General features: G+C 50.2%; 1 protein-coding gene across 11 annotated transcripts; it reads left to right on the top strand.

The window, feature by feature from the left end:
- The first annotated feature begins 617 nt into the window (after positions 1–617).
- On the top strand, positions 618–14,502 carry SF1 (splicing factor 1). Of its 11 annotated transcripts, none has more exons than XM_005227166.5 (14): positions 618–1,024; positions 2,695–2,823; positions 5,486–5,561; positions 8,587–8,739; positions 8,935–9,024; positions 9,568–9,751; positions 9,839–9,954; positions 10,056–10,163; positions 10,851–11,031; positions 11,291–11,564; positions 11,887–11,946; positions 12,066–12,245; positions 12,956–13,160; positions 13,593–14,502. In XM_005227166.5, the coding sequence occupies exons 1-14, from the start codon at positions 994–996 to the stop codon at positions 13,720–13,722; spliced, it is 1,917 nt and encodes a 638-aa protein (XP_005227223.1). In that variant the 5' UTR covers positions 618–993; the 3' UTR covers positions 13,723–14,502. The 11 variants fall into 11 exon arrangements, with proteins under 11 accessions (XP_005227223.1, XP_024843042.1, XP_024843041.1 ...); XM_024987274.2 differs by adding an exon at positions 1,294–1,372 and having other exon boundaries at positions 12,956–14,502; XM_024987273.2 differs by adding an exon at positions 1,219–1,372 and having other exon boundaries at positions 12,956–14,502.
- Positions 14,503–18,498: the final 3,996 nt, after the last annotated feature.

The following is an 18,498-nucleotide window of genomic DNA, read 5'->3' as shown; positions in this document are numbered from 1 at the left end:
TGAAAACGCACGGTATATGCAAACTAATTTTTGATAACTTCATATTGCTTTCCACCTAAGATATGTGTACCTCCATTGGCTCGGACACCGTTTTTAATCCTTCAATAATACTATTTTATAGATCTTCTTCCTCCCTCTTTTTGTTTTTTTCAAAAACAGGAAGTCCCCTTTACCTGTGTTGTCGACGGATCCGGTTTACCGGTCCGCGCCAGCCCCTCCCCCACCCCTCGGTTCCGGGTTACCATGGGACTCGAGGACTGACGTCACCAAGGGCTTCCGCGTCGGACCCGAGGGTCGACGGGGAAGCCAGGGACAGAGACATGGCTTTGCCCCATCTATGCATGCGCGCTCCTGTTCCGCTCCTCCCCGACCCCAATTCTTGTTCCGCCAATGCTTTTCCGCCGCGACCTCTAGCTTAAACCCAGCGAAATTACTCCCCGGGGAAAGGGAGCAAGGGTGGTGGGGGGGAAACAGAGACAGCCAATCCCAGGACATTACGACGCAACGGAGATTGATTGACTCCACCAGCTCAGCCAATGGGAGAGCTCTTGGCCCCATAAGTCACAGAGTTTGCCCCACCCTATCCCTCCTTTCTGGACTCCGAGCTCCGTTCGCGCAGTAACAAATGAAGTGCGCGCTGCGACACCTCCCAGCTCTTCAGGCTCGGCCGCCATTTCCTCGCCAGGCCTAACGGTCCGGCCAATCCCAGCGCGCATCGAGAAAGGCTAAGGCTCCACCAATCGGAGGCCGCCGATTCCGACCCTTTGCCTCCGCTCGGCCCAATCCAGGCCCCGGCCCCGTCGCCCCCGGTCCGCCCCCGCGGCGCGCTCTCTCCTCCCTCTTTGTGCGTCTCGCGCCGCCGCCGCCCGCCGCGTGAGAGGACGGGTTCCGCGCGCTCCGCGGCAGCGCAGTCGGGTCCCCTCCCCCCAGAAGATTCGCGAAGAAGAAGCCGCCGCCGAAAAGGAGCCGCCGGTGCCGGTCCCTGGGGGCGCCATGGCGACCGGAGCGAACGCTACGCCGCTGGGTAAGCTGGGCCCCCCAGGCCTCCCTCCCCTCCCTGGCCCCAAAGGGGGCTTCGAGCCGGGACCACCGACTGCCCCCGGGCCTGGGCCGCTGCCGCCCCCGCCCGTGGGCTCGGTGGGGGCCCTGACCGCGGCCTTCCCCTTTGCGGCGCTACCGCCGCCGCCGCCGCCGCCGCCCCCCCCGCCTCCCCAGCAGCCGCCGCCGCCACCGCCCCCCTCCTCGGGCTCCTCGTACTCGCCGCCACAGCCGCCCCCTCCGCCGCTCTACCAGCGCGTGTCGCCACCACAGCCACCGCCACCCCAGCCGCCGCGTCAGGACCAGCAGCCGGGCCCGGCCGGCGGCGGAGGAGGTGAGTCGGGCCGAGAGAGCGCGCGAGGCGCTGCGCGGATGGGCCCGGCCGGCTGAGGGCCGCGCGGCGGCGGCGACGGCGGCTGCACGCGGCGGGTGCGCGCGCGCGCGCACGGGGAGGCCCGGGCGGCGAAGCCACGGGGCGCGCGGCCTGGTTCTCGGGCCTCGAGTGCGCACGCGCCTCAGGGGTGGGGGCCCGGCGGGAGGAAGTTTGTTGCGCGCAGGCGCAGTTTGGCGGCCGGGCTTTGTGCCCAACCTAAAAGCCGGCATTGGGGAGACCCCTTGTTGCTCTCCGCCCCTGGTGTTCAGGAGGAGTGTGGAGAGGGGATCGAGTGGGTGGTTGGGATGCCTCATGTGCAAGTCTGGAGGGCGGGAAAGGGTCAACTGATGACGTGGAGCGTCCTCTTCCTGGTTGTAGTAGAGTCCTAAAGGAAGAAAGTACCAAGAGAAGCTCCTTAAAACTTCTTTAATAAGACAAGGCTTTCACTTAAGAACCAAAATGGATGAAAGTCTTCAGAGGGTGTTTGGGTCCGATTTTTTGTGGCCCTTTTGGGGGAAGGAGTTTTCCGTTCGTTTCCTCATTTCATTGTATCTACCTAAGAAGTATGACACGCCTCCTCTTGAGGCTTTTCCTCTGGGTCTGGCCCCTCAGAAGGCACCTTTTTGTATCAAACGGCAGAAATTTCTGCTTGTGTACTGGGGAAGAAAGATTTGGCTCCTGTTGTATAGCTTGTTCTTTATTGAACTTAACGATACATTTTTTAGACCCTAAGTGTCCAACTGGCCAGGAAAATGATGACCTTAGCCAAACCTCTGAGGAGAAAAGTGATGTTGCTGGAAAATCTGGGTTTTTCAGTTGATAACCATAGGTTTAGTTGCGGTTTGTCTCAGGTGACTGTTGGGGAGGTGGGAGGAGCCAGAAGTTACCAATATTGCTTTATAGCCTTGAATATTCAGTCTGCTCTTACGTCCTGGGGCTGTTAAGAGGTTTATGGACAACCATGAGGTATATTATTATCTCAATACTTTGATTTCACTACTTGAAACTTTATGCACTGAGATTTCTTGTTTACATATTTCACAGCATTTCTGTGGACAAAAATTATAAATGTGCAATGTTAATTTTTCAGACCCAGGTCCCCTCCTAGTGGCCATGTCTTTTGACTTCCGAGGTTTGTCTTCCATTCTTTGCTGTTTCTTTTTAGGTCAAGTTCTCAGTTTAACAGTCTACTGAGGTTGTGTGTAGTATCATAAGTATCCAGAACTGCCTGTTGGTAGTTCTGCTGGTTTATGTTTGCATCTGATGAATCTTATCTCTTTTAGACTTCCCCAGTAAGAAGCGGAAGAGGAGCCGCTGGAACCAAGACACAATGGAACAGAAGACGGTGATTCCAGGAATGCCTACAGTCATCCCCCCTGGACTTACTCGGGAACAAGAAAGAGCTTATATAGGTAAATACACGTTCTGCACTCAAATGCATTTTCAGATTGTTACTGAACATTTTATTTGTTGAAAGTTTGGGACTTTACAGTTTTCTCTTTGAGAGGAGCTATGGTCAGATGACTTTGATATAATCCATCAGTTTTTGCTCTGTGAGTCCTGCATTTGTAGCTCCTTGTTTTGGTCTGTTGGTAACAGCAGTGTTCTCCATGAGTGCCAGAAGGGTAGAGGGGCCCGCTTAGGAATGAGAATAGTTCCCAGCCCAGCACCCCACCCCACCCTTTTCAGCTGCTGTTCATTACCAGTTGATGAGGTGAGTGTTACATGCCTCTCTGGACTTGGCCCCAGTGGAGAACACTGCAGGTATTGTAAACCAAGTACCTTTTTCACAGCCTGGCCTTTCACCATAATTTCATATTCCTCCTTTCCCTAAAATGTGGTCTTTTATTTTTTTATAGGTACTTTCTGAAAGGGGAAAAAACTCTCAGTTTAATCAAAAAATGGTTCTGAAAGTGTGTTTACCCCCCTTTTACCATTTTGTTGAATTTAACCTTTGCTTCAGCATCTTTTCTGGTTTGGTCTTTGGAGAGCTGTCTTAAAATGAGGGCTCTTGTGTTTACTCCTAAGGAACTCTGCAGGGAAAGGGGTACTGCTTGGATCTGGAATAATGAGGTGGTTAGGATAAAAGATCTTAACTGTTGGGAAATTTTGAGAATTACGAATGTCCACAGTAGAAATGAAACTAACTTCAAAATTACCTTTTTTAAAAAAAAAAAGGTTTTTAATGCAAGTTTTACATTTATTTATGTACCTGTACAGCTGTCTCAAAAAAGTTTACTTGATACACATTTCCTACTAACCAAATAAACATTGGAGTAAATTAGGGCAGAAGCCTCGTAAACCCATGAGGTTGTGTCCTTCACGAGTAAAAAACCTCTAGGCCATTGTTCTTGAGGGTCTTCATCTCTTTTCTAGACTGCTGAGAATTTTGAGGTGTTGAAATTGTCTTGTCTCATTTTTACAATACTAATAATTCTTCTTTCCCTACTGTTGAGTCTACTCCCACCCATCCTTTTATGTCTTATATTTGACTAGTCTGGGTCTTGATAACCTTATGAAAATGTCCCTAGTGGAGTGATAGCCCAAGAACACAAGCAGATGCAGAAAATGGGAAAAACAGATTCATTCTTTACATTTCCAACTCTCTTCCTTTGGAGGAAGTTACTGCTTGGGTCCTAAGCGCGTTTAAAGGTGTAATCAAAGCCTGGGCTAGTGTAGGTCTCTTCTCCAAGGAAGATGGCAACCTTTAGATTCAGGTGCCGGTGGTCTCAATCAGCCCACATCCCTGCTGTCCAGTTACAAGAACTGCCTGCCTCCACGAAGGTGACTTTCACCTTGAGCAGTTGAGCTTAACGCTTGGCTGCCAAGTCAGAACTTTTGTAGCATAAAACAACTTGGGGGCCCACATGTGTCTTCGTGTTCTTTTATCTCTCTTACACAGGATGTCCCCAATATCCTCTTTTGATATTAATGTAGATTTTCATTTTTTCCGAGTTGGAGTGGATGTGGTGTTGGGGTATAGCCCTGTGGGGTGTGTTTAAAATTAGAAGGGTGTCTGGGGTTAGACATGTGTTAATTCTTGGAGTCGCCTCAACTTGAACCCAACCCATTAAGACTTGCCCTTGTTAGAGATACCTGCTTAGGACACTTAGATGCTACAAAGGTAAGAAACAGGTGATCATTCAGCATGCGAAGAAAGTGATCTGGCTTCACACTTCCCATTATCTTGAGAAAATCAACTGGGTAATACTTCCCTGGAGTCACTAAACTTTTGTGAAACCATCATCCTTTTCATATACAGCCTCATTTGGTCATTTGTCAAGGTCTGAGGGCCCCACATAACTCTCCTTGACCCACACGTTCATTCTCTGCACCCCTACTGTTATTCCCATGTAAGGAGTGAGTCTAAACTTCTTGCCTTGTTACTGGTGTATTAAGGTATACTGATTGTCATAACATTTGAATGAAAACAACAGGTATTGGGAGATCCTTACTAGTACGGATCTGGTTTTACAGAAAGAATATGCACAAACTTAAATATGAGACTGTTGAATTGGTTATTAAATGTTTTGTTTAAGGAATTTTAATCCTGGTATCAATGAAAATGATCTTTGCTTAACTGGTGTTTTTCCTTGTCCCATGTTAATTGAATCTCATTTTGGGTTATGTTTAAGTTTTGATGAAGGAAAAATAAAATCTAAGAGTCTAGCACTCAAGAGTGTAATTTGGTGGGAACAGGGTATTGGTGATAACATACATGGTTTAGTTCTGGGTGCCAATTGTATAGCAAGCCTTGGTGGAGAGGAAGAGGTAAAACGCCTCCTAATAATTGTTTTGATGTTAGCCTTAGTGAACAGTCTATACTGCTAACCCCTCTTCCAACAAACTGTTTGCTTCCTTAAGTGATAACCATTTTGAAGTGAAAGATACTTAGAGATGTAAGTGGACTCCTGCCAGTAGATGGTTGGGGGTTTTTGCCTCAATGTGTTCACTGATCACGTCCCTTTCAAAGTCTCCGAGTTCTTCATGCTTGTTGTTGAGATTTGAGATGTTTTTTGGTAACATTGTCTTTTTTCCATCCTTTTTTTTCTTTCCTAACCTGGTTTCTTCCAGTGCAACTGCAGATAGAAGACCTGACTCGTAAACTGCGCACAGGAGACCTGGGCATCCCCCCTAACCCTGAGGACAGGTTGGGAAACAGTTTTAACCAGCTGACAGTAACGCTTTTACCTTTTTCTCAATACGTTTTACTGGTGGCAACATGTTGTGTCAGTTCAATAAAATCCTAGTAAGAAGACTGGTACTGTGACCATTCTGGGAACTAGAGTGTAAATTAGCAGTTAAATGGTCAGTCATCAGTTAGCAGAATGGAATGAAATTTAATTACTAGCAGAATCAAAAGTTACAGGAAAACGGACAACTGGTTTTCAATTGAAAAGTATGTAGATTTTAACCTGATTTACCCACTAGTAGGGACAGTGAGGTGGCCCATTAACCAGCAATTTCAGTACCTCCTTTGGCTGAAAGCCCAGGTGTAGCGTGTCCTCACAGGTACTACACATTGTAGGGAATAAGAATATTTTTGAGCATCACTGAATTTGAGCAGGCCAGAAACTCTGTCTGGTCAGCTTATGCTGCAGTCTCCTGCTCATGGTTTTGAAATAGACAAGATTCTAACCAACTTCCTTCATCACTGCCAGTTAATTTTCAGCCTTGGCCATTGCCTGGGGTGTTGGGAGGGGCCAGAATATTTTCACCTGTTTTGGGAAGGCAAGCAACCAACCAATTACTTTTTTTTTTTTTAAAGGGAGTGTGGTCCTCAAACAGCTGTGGTCATGTCATTTCAGTTTGTAATTTCTCACCTCTAAAAAATAAAAAGTCTACAAAGTTTGAGGGAAATGAACTTTTTTTTAACAGGAATTTTATTGGCAGGCCAATATTTGAACAGCTAAAATCTGGTCCATTTAATAGAAAGGCAATGTGCCTCCTCCGTGAAGTGTCTCTTAGTGCATGCAGCATAGTTGAAAACACTTTGCTTTAAAAAGTAGTGTTTTTGGCTTGCTACCCATTTTAATAACTTGTTAAATCAGGAAGATGATGTAATGGTTTTAGAAGCCACTCATTTAAATAAGCACCTTTCTGGTGTCCTGTGTTAAGAAGCAAAGTAACATATATTGATGCTTTTCATTTGAGTTAATTAAATTTTTTTTATTTTTTCACCTGTAAATTTTGGTTGGAGGGTTGTTATGTTTTATATTTTGATTTTTTTTTTTTAGATTTGCTTTATAGATTATAGACCACAACTGTTTAGTGCCTTTTTGGCCTTTTTTCCTGTAATAACATGTCCACAGGTTACCAGGCAGTTCCTTAAAAAGTTGAATTTTTAACAAACCTTCGTTTCCTGGAGAATTTGGATTAGAAATTAGATGACCTCTAATACTATTCTTACTCAAAGTGAAGAAGTTGGGCCAGTCTGACCTCTAGAATATTGGTTTTTGCCTTTCACTTCCACAATTTGGAAAGAGGTTACACTGTTGTGGGGCCTTTAAATGACCAATTTGGTACTGGTAAAGCTTCTTTTGGTGATTAGCCAGAAGTGCTTAATTCTAGACAGCTATGAATGAGGTGGGAATTAGAAATGTCAAGCATGTTAGAAATAAAATCAGAGGAGAGTTTTTTTTTCCTCCCTTGAATTCAGTTTGAAAGAGGCCCTAATTAATGCCTGATGGTTTTGCTTTGAAAGAGCCCAGGTTGGAGGGAAATGCATGAGTTTCTCACTTAAGGTTATTTCTTAAGAAGGTGTATTCTCAGTATGAAGCCACTTTATGCCATTTTGATGTTGCTTAAGTTGCACAGTTAAAAATGTTTTAAAATCTTGTGTAGATTTAAATGTATAAGATGGTAGTCTAATGAGCTGGGGTATGTTTGTCTTTGTTCACTATTACTGGATTGTGCTAACAGTTTATACAGATGCTAGAAACGGAGGTGTCATTTAGCCGTCATTAGTCATGAACAAACCTGACCTTTTATTCCATCGTGTGTGTAACGTGGTATGACATGGTTCCCTTTAGGCTGAAGACAGTGGGAGCAGCCGAGTTCAGTCCTTGCTCTCCAACTAGGCAAGGTTCTCTCAACTAAACAAAGGGTATAGGAATCTTGACTACTTTCAGGATGTTTTTAAAATAACCTGATCCACATGGTCTCTTCCCTTCTTGCAGCTGCTACTAAATTTTCATTCAGAATATCAAGCTATGGTCCTTTTTGTAATCTTAACTCAGAATTCTAGGAGTGTAACTTCTCTTTTTTTTTTTATTACCGCAAAATCCAGCTGTGGTAAACTGATCATTTTATCATTGCTATTTTTTACTTGTAGCAACAGCATTTTACTCCTTTAAAAAAAAAGAGAAAATCTGCTTTCTGGACTTGTAAACTCTGGTGGAGAATCATAGGTTTTCCCCTTGCTGTTTGCAGGTTCAGACCCTAGACAAATACATGACCAAATCTGCATTTGCAGCCTCTCAGAGAAGCTGCTTTAGCAATTTAACGGTTTTCTCTACCCAGACTCCCTAACCTCGAACAGCCAGAAAACAGGTTGACTCCTGGGCCTTGGACACTGCCAGCCAGGCCATTGAAGGAAAAGCAGAGACGAAGCCTTGAACCATCTCTCTCCATTGTGGGGGCCAAGTAGCTGCAGTAGCCTTGAGTCCCAGTTGTATTGGGTTAAAGAGCTCATACTTACTACATGGTAGGGGTACAGCCTCTCTTCCAGTTAGGGCATGAGCTCTGCAAGAGTCATTTAACATTTTACCTAAACTTGGGGTTTCCGTGGTTCATAAAGTTGTAATATGGTTTTTTTTTTTTTCCAACAAAAGAAAATTCATATTTGGCAAGAAGACTCCAGAGGATGAGACAGTCCTTGCCATTTACAGTCTAGAGATTTTCCCTTAGAAGAACAGACTTTTTTTCCTCTCATCACTTTTAGAACAAAACCACTTTTTTCCTTTCTCACACACACCCCAGTCCCCCTGATGCTAAGCCAGTTTCTACCTCCCTATTCCACACGATTTTGAATAGCACACGTTATGGTCGGTTCCTCCGAAGAGTGTTGTGTTAGGGTCTTGAGAGGCAGAGGGGCTGGGGAAGACTTATTTTAGCCCGTGTGGGAATGAGAGTAAAGTGAAGGCAGAGGGGTGACGGTGGTCTGTTTCCCACAGGTCCCCTTCCCCTGAGCCCATCTACAATAGTGAGGGGAAGAGGCTTAACACTCGCGAGTTCCGCACCCGCAAGAAACTGGAGGAGGAACGGCATAATCTCATCACGGAAATGGTTGCCCTCAACCCCGATTTCAAGCCTCCTGCAGATTACAAGTAAGCCAGGGGACTGGGTGGTCCGGGATAAAGACCCCAGCGAATTAGGTGTGGTCTGCTAGAGCATTGTAGATACTAACCTCTCACTCCTTACCCTGTCATCTATAACAAAACGTGGTATAGAAGGTTAGTTCTAGAAGAGCTGTTGAGGTCACCTCAGAAGTGTGCAGAGTCTATGAGTCTTTTCTTTCTTAGACCTCCAGCAACACGTGTGAGCGATAAAGTAATGATCCCACAAGATGAGTATCCGGAAATCAATTTTGTGGGGCTGCTGATTGGGCCAAGGTGAGTACCTGCTGTTCTGTGGAATACAGAATTCCCAAGGATCTGGGAGGAGCTCCCTGGGTGGCTTGGTGTTAAAGAATCTGCCTGCTGATGTAACAAACATGGTTCAATCCCCGGGTTGGGAAGATCCCCTGAAGGAGGAAACAGCAATGCACTCCAGTGTTCTTGCTTGGAAAATCCCATGGATAGAGGAGCCTGGTGGGCTACAGTCCATGGGGGTCACAAAAGAGTCAGACGCAACTTAGTAACTGAGCACTCATGCAAAGACCTGGGAGATGAGTCTGTCTTGTACTTTCTGGGTACCATCTTCCTGCTTTTGGTAGGATGTTCACTTTGGCTGAGTGAGTGCCTTTTGGTGAGAAAATTTTCCGTTTCACCGCAGAGAAGTCAAATCTTGAGGATTGCTGTGACCTTAACTTAAAGATCGTGGAGCTGTTGGTGGGAAAATCTCAGTCTATACACTCATGGTTTCTTATCACTGCCCAGTGAGCCACTCTGAATTTCCATGTTGGGTATTAAAGCCATCTTTTCTGCCTCTGATAGAGGGAACACCTTGAAGAACATAGAGAAGGAGTGTAATGCCAAGATCATGATCCGGGGGAAAGGTTCTGTGAAAGAAGGGAAAGTTGGGCGCAAAGATGGCCAGATGCTGCCAGGAGAAGATGAGCCGCTTCACGCCCTGGTCACTGCCAATACCATGGAGAATGTGAAGAAAGCAGTAGAACAGGTGAGGAGTCAGGAAGGAATCCTCCAACCAGAAATCTAGGTGGCAGTCCCAGGACTTACATAACTGTGCCCGTTGCGTCTCCACCAGATAAGAAACATTCTGAAGCAGGGTATCGAGACCCCTGAGGACCAGAATGACCTACGGAAGATGCAACTTCGAGAGTTGGCTCGCTTGAATGGGACCCTTCGGGAAGATGATAACAGGTACGTATGTGATTGGTTTCGAGGGACAGGCACAAAAACCAGAACCTACGGAAGAAGGGTGATGGGCCACAGCCATTGAGGTGACCTTTTTCTTTCAACAGGATCTTAAGACCCTGGCAGAGCTCTGAGACCCGCAGCATTACCAATACCACAGTCTGTACCAAGTGTGGCGGGGCTGGCCACATTGCTTCTGATTGCAAGTTCCAAAGGTGAGGGCTTCCTGGTAGCTTCTGGTGTATAGGACAGCTCGTGTTAATCTGCAGACCCAAGAGCTTCCTTTCAGTGAGTTTGGTCTGTTAACAGTGTGATGCAAAGCCCAGAATGATTAGAAACAGTCGATGGTGAACATCCCTACTTTATTATCTTGAGCCCAGGGAACCTGAAAACTTCCCTTCTGGGTATAGGTATTTTCATGTGGCTCATTGCTAACTGCTGTTGGTTGCTTATGGTTGGTGTTGCAAGACAGCTTGTAGTTTTGACCAGTTGCAATCCAGCATTTGATAGCAATGTTCTTCTACTTCAAGTGATGAATATAAAAAGCCTTGTTAAGGAAGTTTTGGCAGCTCCTCTGGTCTTGCATAGATTTTCCTTCCCTCATACCTGCAATGTGGAAATTGATGAAACTTACTGTTTTGGGAAAACCTGAACTTCTCCTGGCTTCCTTTCACCTCTGTTCTTGCCCAGGGGTCTCTGCTGTGGCAGAGGTCCATGTGCTTTTCCCAGATGCAGAGCTGGGCACAGAGCTGACGAGCTGATGGGACTGTTTCAAGGAAGGGGTTAGAAAGGGTGACTGAATTCCTCTAAACTTCCTTTGTGTAAATTCTTCAAAGTAAAGGTTTCCATTTTAATGAGTCTTCCCCACCCCTTTTCTCTTTGTGTCTCTACCCCACCTTTAGGCCTGGTGACCCCCAGTCAGCTCAGGATAAAGCACGGATGGATAAAGAATACTTGTCCCTTATGGCTGAACTGGGGGAGGCACCTGTGCCCGCATCTGTGGGCTCCACCTCTGGGCCTGCCACCACACCACTGGCCAGTGCACCTCGGCCTGCTGCTCCTGCCAACAACCCACCTCCGCCGGTGAGTTTCGGGAGGGGGTTTTCACAACCTGGCCCCCTCTTCTCTTCCCAAGAGATGGGAGTACGTGGCCAGGTGCTTGGGGTAGGACAGGTGGACATGGCCGGCAACATTGTTCTTTCGGGCCATCAGGAATGTTTGGGGACCTCTCAGTTTGGGAAGGTCTTGGCCTTTTGTGTCCTGGTCCTGTGGCACAGCCGAAAGAACAGTGTTGCCGCCAGAGGGAGCAGGCAGGGACACTGACGGGAATGCTCTCACGTAGTCTCTCATGTCCACTACCCAGAGCCGCCCACCCTGGATGAACTCCGGCCCGTCAGAGAGTCGGCCCTACCATGGCATGCATGGAGGTGGCCCCGGTGGGCCCGGAGGTGGCCCCCACAGCTTCCCACACCCGCTGCCCAGCCTCACAGGTGGACATGGTGGACATCCCATGCAGCACAACCCTAATGGACCTCCACCCCCCTGGATGCAGCCGCCACCACCACCGATGAACCAGGGCCCCCACCCACCTGGGCACCACGGCCCTCCTCCAATGGGTAAGTAAGTGTCAGACCAGAAACCTTGGGGCTTTGGGGTAAGCAGGGCTTTACATGGCTGGGAGCAGGTCTCAGAGGGGTTGAGTGTCGGTGCTGAGTCTCTTGCTGAGGCTTGGTCTCCAGGTCAGGAGGAAGTCTCCCTTATGGTTCAGGAAGGGATTTCTACGTGGGGTATACACGTGGGGCCTGCCTCGTAGAGACGGCATTCAGAACAGCTCTTGTAAGTGGCCATCACTGCCACTTGACTGAGCTATTGTGGGGGTGTATCTTCCCTGGTCAGTTCCAATGTCCTGCTAAGTCCCTGCTCTTTCCTTCCATCAAGATCAGTACCTGGGAAGTACGCCTGTGGGCTCTGGGGTCTATCGCCTGCATCAAGGAAAAGGTAACAGCCTGGTTGGTGCTTCCTGAGGGGTGCTGCCTGCCTAGGCTGGGGAGGCAGTGGGAGCCCTGTGGCGAACCCGCCGCCTCTCCTGAGGCTTCATTCTCTCCGCCTTTCTGCAGGTATGATGCCGCCGCCACCTATGGGCATGATGCCACCGCCGCCGCCGCCTCCCAGTGGGCAGCCTCCGCCCCCTCCCTCTGGTCCTCTTCCCCCATGGCAACAGCAGCAGCAGCAGCCTCCGCCACCCCCTCCGCCCAGCAGCAGTATGGCTTCCAGTACCCCCTTGCCATGGCAGCAAAGTGAGTGGAATATTTTGGGCTGGTGGGGGTGGGTGGGATTGGGGGGGTGGGGCTGAGAGGAATGAGAGACCCTCACAGCTCAGACAGGCAGGCAGACACCTTGGGATGAGACTCTGGTCTCTGCTGTGGGGTAAAAAGAAAGGGCCTTGTGGCCCCTGGGGGTCTGGGGGAGGAGAGCTGATGTCTGGCGAGGCTGTGTCTGGAGAGAGGTTTGTGGGGGCTGGAGGGGAGCCCACCATCGTAGGCTGGGAGCCGCTGGCTGGCCCACGCCTGCGCCTTAGGCCCGGGGTTGGGGGGGTGCATGCATGCTCTGGAGAGGGATGTGACTGGGGCCTGAGAGACTGCAGGGATGGGACCGGGAGTAGCTGTGGCCTTGAGGTTGAATGTGCCGTTCGGTGGTGGCGGCGGATGGGCGGAGGGATGTCAGAGCCGGTTCTTGTGTCTGGTACCTTCCCCTCGGCCCTTCCAGGGGCACTGGTGACAAAAGGGCTTACTCCGCTAAGCCCAGAGACCTTGAGGCTGACCCCAGGGTAGTCCTGCCCGCCCCTCCACCCCCATTGCCAGGACCACCCCGCCCGCCCGCCCCCCACCACCGTACCGCATGCCAAGCAAGGAGCAGGCATCCCTTGCCTCCCCATCCCAAGGCAGCAGCCGCAGAGAGCCGCGGTGTGCCCCCGCGCGTGTGACCTTGGGCTTCTTTACCACCCCAGATACGACGACTACCACCACGAGCGCTGGCACAGGGTCCATCCCGCCATGGCAACAGCAGCAGGCGGCTGCCGCAGCTTCTCCAGGAGCCCCTCAGATGCAAGGCAACCCCACTATGGTGCCCCTGCCCCCAGGGGTCCAGCCGCCTCTGCCGCCCGGGGCCCCTCCCCCTCCGCCGCCTCCGCCGCCTGGTTCCGCCGGCATGATGTATGCCCCGCCCCCTCCTCCTCCGCCTCCCATGGACCCTTCTAACTTTGTCACCATGATGGGCATGGGGGTGGCGGGCATGCCACCCTTTGGGATGCCTCCAGCTCCCCCACCGCCTCCACCACAGAACTAGACTTGGTTTTTTAAGAAAATATATATTATATATAGAGAGAATTGGTCTCGTTTAAACACACGCCGAACCTCACCATATGGAGCCAGACATTGGGACGCACGCATGTGATTGTGTGCACGCATGTGTGTGTGTGCACGCACCGGGCTGGGCCAAGCGACTGAGGACTCGCTTGGGAATGGGCAGGTGGTAATGGGGTGCCAGCTTGGGCTCTCCTGGCGCCCCGTAGCATCGAGTGTCTTCTTTGTCTTCTTTCTCTCCTCACCCAAATCCCTTTGCCTCTCCCCAAACTGGGCCGCCAGGATCCCTCCCCGCGGCGGCGATGGCCCGAGCCATGAGAGTGAGGACTTTCCGCGCCCATTGGTGACCCTTCCAGGCAGACAGCCTCAGCAGCGCCCCTGGTGGACAGGATGGTTCGGCAAAGCAGCCTGAATTATTTTTATGGACGGAATCGGAACACGCTGGCTCCATATTGTGAAATTTTTATTAATTTTTTCTTTTTTCTTTGTTACTTCCTTATCTCTTCCTTTCTTCAGACTCCGTCCAAGGAGATGCTCTCCCCGGTCTTCTGCTGCAATTAGATTCCTTTCCCTTTTCTCATTCCTGGTTCTTTAAGGAGAGAGGAACAAGTGGTTTTTAGGCAAACAATTTGGGCCATCAGTATGGCGGGGCGGGGTGGGGTGGGTGTTTTCTTTGGTTCCAAGATTTTCAAACTGCCATATTTTTTTTCAAGCTGAGATACTTTTTCCCCTTAATTTTAAGTGTAGGGTTTTGTCTCTGCCACTCTCGTAGGGTAGTGGGTTAGTCCCCAGGTTGAGGGTCCATAACCAAACTGGCACCCCTGCCCGTGGTAGGTGGAGCCATGTAAGCTGCCTGGGGCTTGTCTGCAACCTTCAGAGCCCTTTCAGCGCTCCCTGAGCTGCCTCAGATTCCGTTTGTTCCTCTCCTTCCTGGAAAGGCTAGCTTTTACAATTTATTTTAATCCCAAACGTCTGAATGTTCTGCAGTGTTGAGGGGTTTGAGCCCCTTGTTTTCTTTGTTCTGCTTCCTTTCCTCCTCCCCTCTTCATGGAGTGATTATGTTGACAATAATGTATGATGCGCGTTCTCTTCACTGGTTTATCAGCAGACGTTTCTCTGGGCTTTTTGGTGTATGATTCAACACTGCGTTAAAGGGGGGTGTTCCATTGAATAAAAGAGCAGTGTGGTTTTCTGGGTCTGTTGTTTTTCTTTCTCTTAACACTTGTGCCACTGTCGGTGCCACCACCAGTTACGGAAGCTGTGTTCAGCACCTGGCCTCACTGCCCCTTGCCCAGGGGAGCCTCTCGAACCTTCATTAAGGAAGTCCGCCCCCCACCCCTTGGTTCCCGTTCTCCCTCCCTGTGCAGGTCTGCTGGGGAAGCTGGTGTGTGGGCGGCCCCACCTTCTGCTAGTTTACTGATTACTGGCTGAAGACCAGGTTCCCCCTTCCTGGTCTCTGTCCTTTTGAAGGCCTTTCCCTGGGGCTTGGACCCCCACATTCGATGAGCTCCAGTTGTGATTCGTGCCTGGAAGCTGCCACCTGACTGAGGCCCTGGGCCTGGGGAGGCCTCAGCACGAAAGGTCAAGCCAACTAATCCTGCCTGTCAGGCTCCAAGCTGCTAAAATTAAAACCGCCAAGTGGCCTTTTCTTTCTCTGCTGGTGACTTGCAGCCTGCCACCATGGCAGGCTTTGGGGAGAGGTGGGGGCAGGGGAAGGGGCCCCACCTTGTGCCTTGTAAGCACTTCACAGAGGGTCCCAGGCTGTTTTGTTCCCTTGTGTCTGGGCTAATGGACAGGCCCGATGTGGCACCAGGAAAACCCAGCTCAGGACTTCTGGGGTCATGAGTGAGGTCCTTGATCAGCCGCTTCTGCTGCTTTGCTGCAGTTCTCGGAGGGAGCTGCATGGGGCCAATGCTTCCCATCACCTTCCCTTTGGGCAGGCGGAGGGACAGCAAGCTCTGCAGCCCACAGCACTGGGCCAGTGGGGACAATGCTGGCCTGGGCTCTTCTGCAGCTTAGAGCTGGGGCTAGCCCTGCTGTTTATCCTGAGCAGGCCCTTGGTGTCTGAGCCCTGTCCAGCTTGCCTGGGCTGCTTTGCTGTAGGCCTGCAGGGGTTAATGGAGCCTCAGAAGCCAGACCTATTCACTGGGTCTCCTCAAGCAGGCCCTAAAGGTCCCTTGACTGAAAGAGGAGAGATCTTTCCTCTTTGTGCTTAGCTGACAGAATGGGGGCAGGGCCTGGGGCCTGGCAACCCTCTTTGACCTTGGCTTCACCTCACTGCTTCCCCCACAAGCTCGGTTTCCCTGGTGGGCTCATTGGGCGGTTAATTGGCTCTTTGAAGCTCTGGAAGAGGCAAAGTGGCGCTATGTGGGTTTTAGAAATAAAATCAATAAATGACTTAACCATAGCCCAGCTATCTCCTCTGTCTCTCTCCCCCGGGGCCAGCTCCATTCCTTTGCTCGCTCCCTCTCTGCTCCCTGCTGTCAGCTTTTGTTAAGGTTTTGGTGAGTAACAAAGTGGCTGACTTGGGCATCAGTCTCGGCCCTTTCTCCAAGGCAGCAAGCACCTGCCTTTGTGGTGGAAGCAGAGGGGTGAAGAGGGCTTTCCCAGCCACCTTGGACCCCTGGGGGAGGGCAGAGCCCTCTACTTGACCCTGTTCCTGTTCTGCTGCAGCAGCAGTGTCTTCCCTGCCCGCTTAGAGCCAGGTTGGTGGAAGGAATGTCCGTTGGGAAAGGTCACTGTTAGGGCTCTGTTACTGAGACCCCGCCAAGTGCTCTGGAGAAACCCAAGATTGGTCCCAGGAAGGAGACAGGATTTCTGGTTGGAAATCTAGTAGGCCATAAACAACCTCTGAGTTAGTTAATGTATCTGTTTAGAAACCATTGGACATAAACAACAGTGTTGGTTCAGGGTTCTTTAAATCTCTAAAGGGAACTTTGCTAGTCCAGTGGCTTGAAACTGTGTGCCCAATGAAGGGGTCAGGGAAATAAGATCTGGCATACTGCAGCTGGAAATCCTGCGTGCACCCCCTGCAACTAAAGCTCTTGTGTGCAGCAACTAAGACCCGGCACAGGCCAAATAAGTAAATTAAGTATTAAGTCTTCCCTGGGGGCTCAGTGGTGAAAGAATCTGTCTGCCAATGCAGGAGACAGGTTTCATCCCTGATCTGGAAAGATCCCACAACTAAGGAGCAACTAAGCGTGTGTGCCCCAACTACTGGGTGAGCACTCGAGCCTGGGAGCCCAGGCTACTGAAGTCCAAGCCCCCGAGAGCCCGCACTCCACAACAAAAGAAGCCACCTCAGTGAGAAGCCTGCACATGGCAGGTAGAGGGTAGCTCCTGCTTGCTGCAACTGGAGAAAAGCCTGCACAGCAACGAAGACCAAGCGCAGCCTAAATAAATAAGCAAAATTATATATAATATGTATGAATGTGAGAGTTGGACCATAAAGAAAGCTGAGTACCAAAGAATTGATGCTTTTGAACTGCTGTGTTGGAGAAGACTTGAAAGTCCCTCAGACTGACTGCAAGGAGATCAAACCAGTCAATCCTAAAGGAAATCAGTCCTGAATATTCATTGGAAGGATTGATGCTAAAGCTGGAAGCTCCAATACTTTGGCCACCTGATGCGAAGAAACTTGACTCATTGGAAAAGACCCCGATGCTGGGAAAGATTGAAGGCAGGAGGAGAAGGGGACGACAGAGATGAGATGGTTGGATGGCCTCACTGACTTGATGGACATGAGTAAGCTCCAGGAGTTGGTGATGGAAGCCTGGCGTGCTGCAGTCCATGGGATCGCAAAGAGTCGGACACGACTGAGCGACTGAACTGATACATAAACCTATACAACACAACACCAATGGGGAGTGAAATGGGGGGACTTGGGGAAGCCAGTAGGTCAGTTTCAGTCTTTGAATTTCCATCATGCTGGGCTGGGGGATGTGAAATAAAGAAGGGTCTCCTGGGGTGGCATTACCCTGGAAAAGACTGGAAAGTTCAGTGGGTGCCATAGACACAACAAAGGCCAAAAGAGCCCAGGAGAAAGGTAGCTGGAGAAACCAACTCAAAGTATCACATTTGTTTCGCACCAGAAACAGGTTGTGTCCCAGTTCAGCCAGTTCCTTGAGAGCAGGGGCAGGATGATCACCCAGTTGATGAGCAGGGGGAGGGGTGTGGATTGAGTTGACTTGGGGAGCAGAATAAGATAGGAATGTGCTCTGTTGGGAGCAGGTTCTTAGCAGCAGGAAAATTAGGGGTCAGTGCAAAGAAGGTTTGCGTGGCAAAGGATGCGGCCACCGTTGGGGCATGAGGTGACAACACGGGCAACTGGTGCCAAAATGCCTCTGAGCTCTCTTTGGCATTCCACAAGGAAGGCAGGCCAGGCGGCCCGAGATGCTGGAGATGCTGGCCGAGCTTGGCGCTTGGTGGGGGGGGGGGGGGGGTGAACCTCCCCTGAGGCACAGCCCAGGAGGAAAGGCTGAGGATGGGAACTGTTACACACCGAGAGCCACCAGGCATTCTTTTGAAATGCAAGGTGTAGAATACTTTTAAAATGCAAAAGAGAAAGTTTTCTCTGTTCGTGGGAACTTGGGGTAGCTGTGTTCTGGCATCCTCTTCCTGGTCTTTTTTTCTTTGAAGCACACTCTAGGGAAGACCCGCCCAGATGCTGTCTGGGAGCAGGGGCAGAGCAGGGCTTGGCTTTCGGAAGACTAGGAGTTGGCCTCCACACTAAGCTGGTATTTCCAGGGCTGGATCTGTTGGGGCTCAGAAAGTTCTCAGAAACAGCTGGGCCGTCCTTGAAACAGACTCTGTAGCATCCTGCAGCTGGCCAGCCCTCTGATGTGCTTCCTTGGCCCTCAGACCAGAAGACCCAGGCTCCTCTTCCCCAGGTCCACCACTCTAGGAGGCCCAGCCTCCTTTGAAATAGCACCAGGCCCTGGGCTCCTTTTGCTCAAAGAACAAAGCAGGGGACTTCTCTGGTGGTCCAGTGGCTACAACTCTGCACTCCCAGTGCAGGGGCAGGTGCCACCCCTGGCCAGAGAACTGGATCCCACAGGCCGCAACTAAGACTTGGCGCAGCCAAAAAACAGGAACAAAGCAGAATCTATGACCAACCTGCTGCTGCTAAGTCACTTCAGTCGTGTCCGACTCTGCGACCCCATAGACGACAGCCCACCAGGCTCCTCCG

Source organism: Bos taurus, chromosome 29, assembly GCF_002263795.3.
Source record: "Bos taurus isolate L1 Dominette 01449 registration number 42190680 breed Hereford chromosome 29, ARS-UCD2.0, whole genome shotgun sequence".
Lineage (NCBI taxonomy): Eukaryota > Metazoa > Chordata > Mammalia > Artiodactyla > Bovidae > Bos > Bos taurus.
This window is presented reverse-complemented; position numbering and strand designations above follow the sequence as displayed.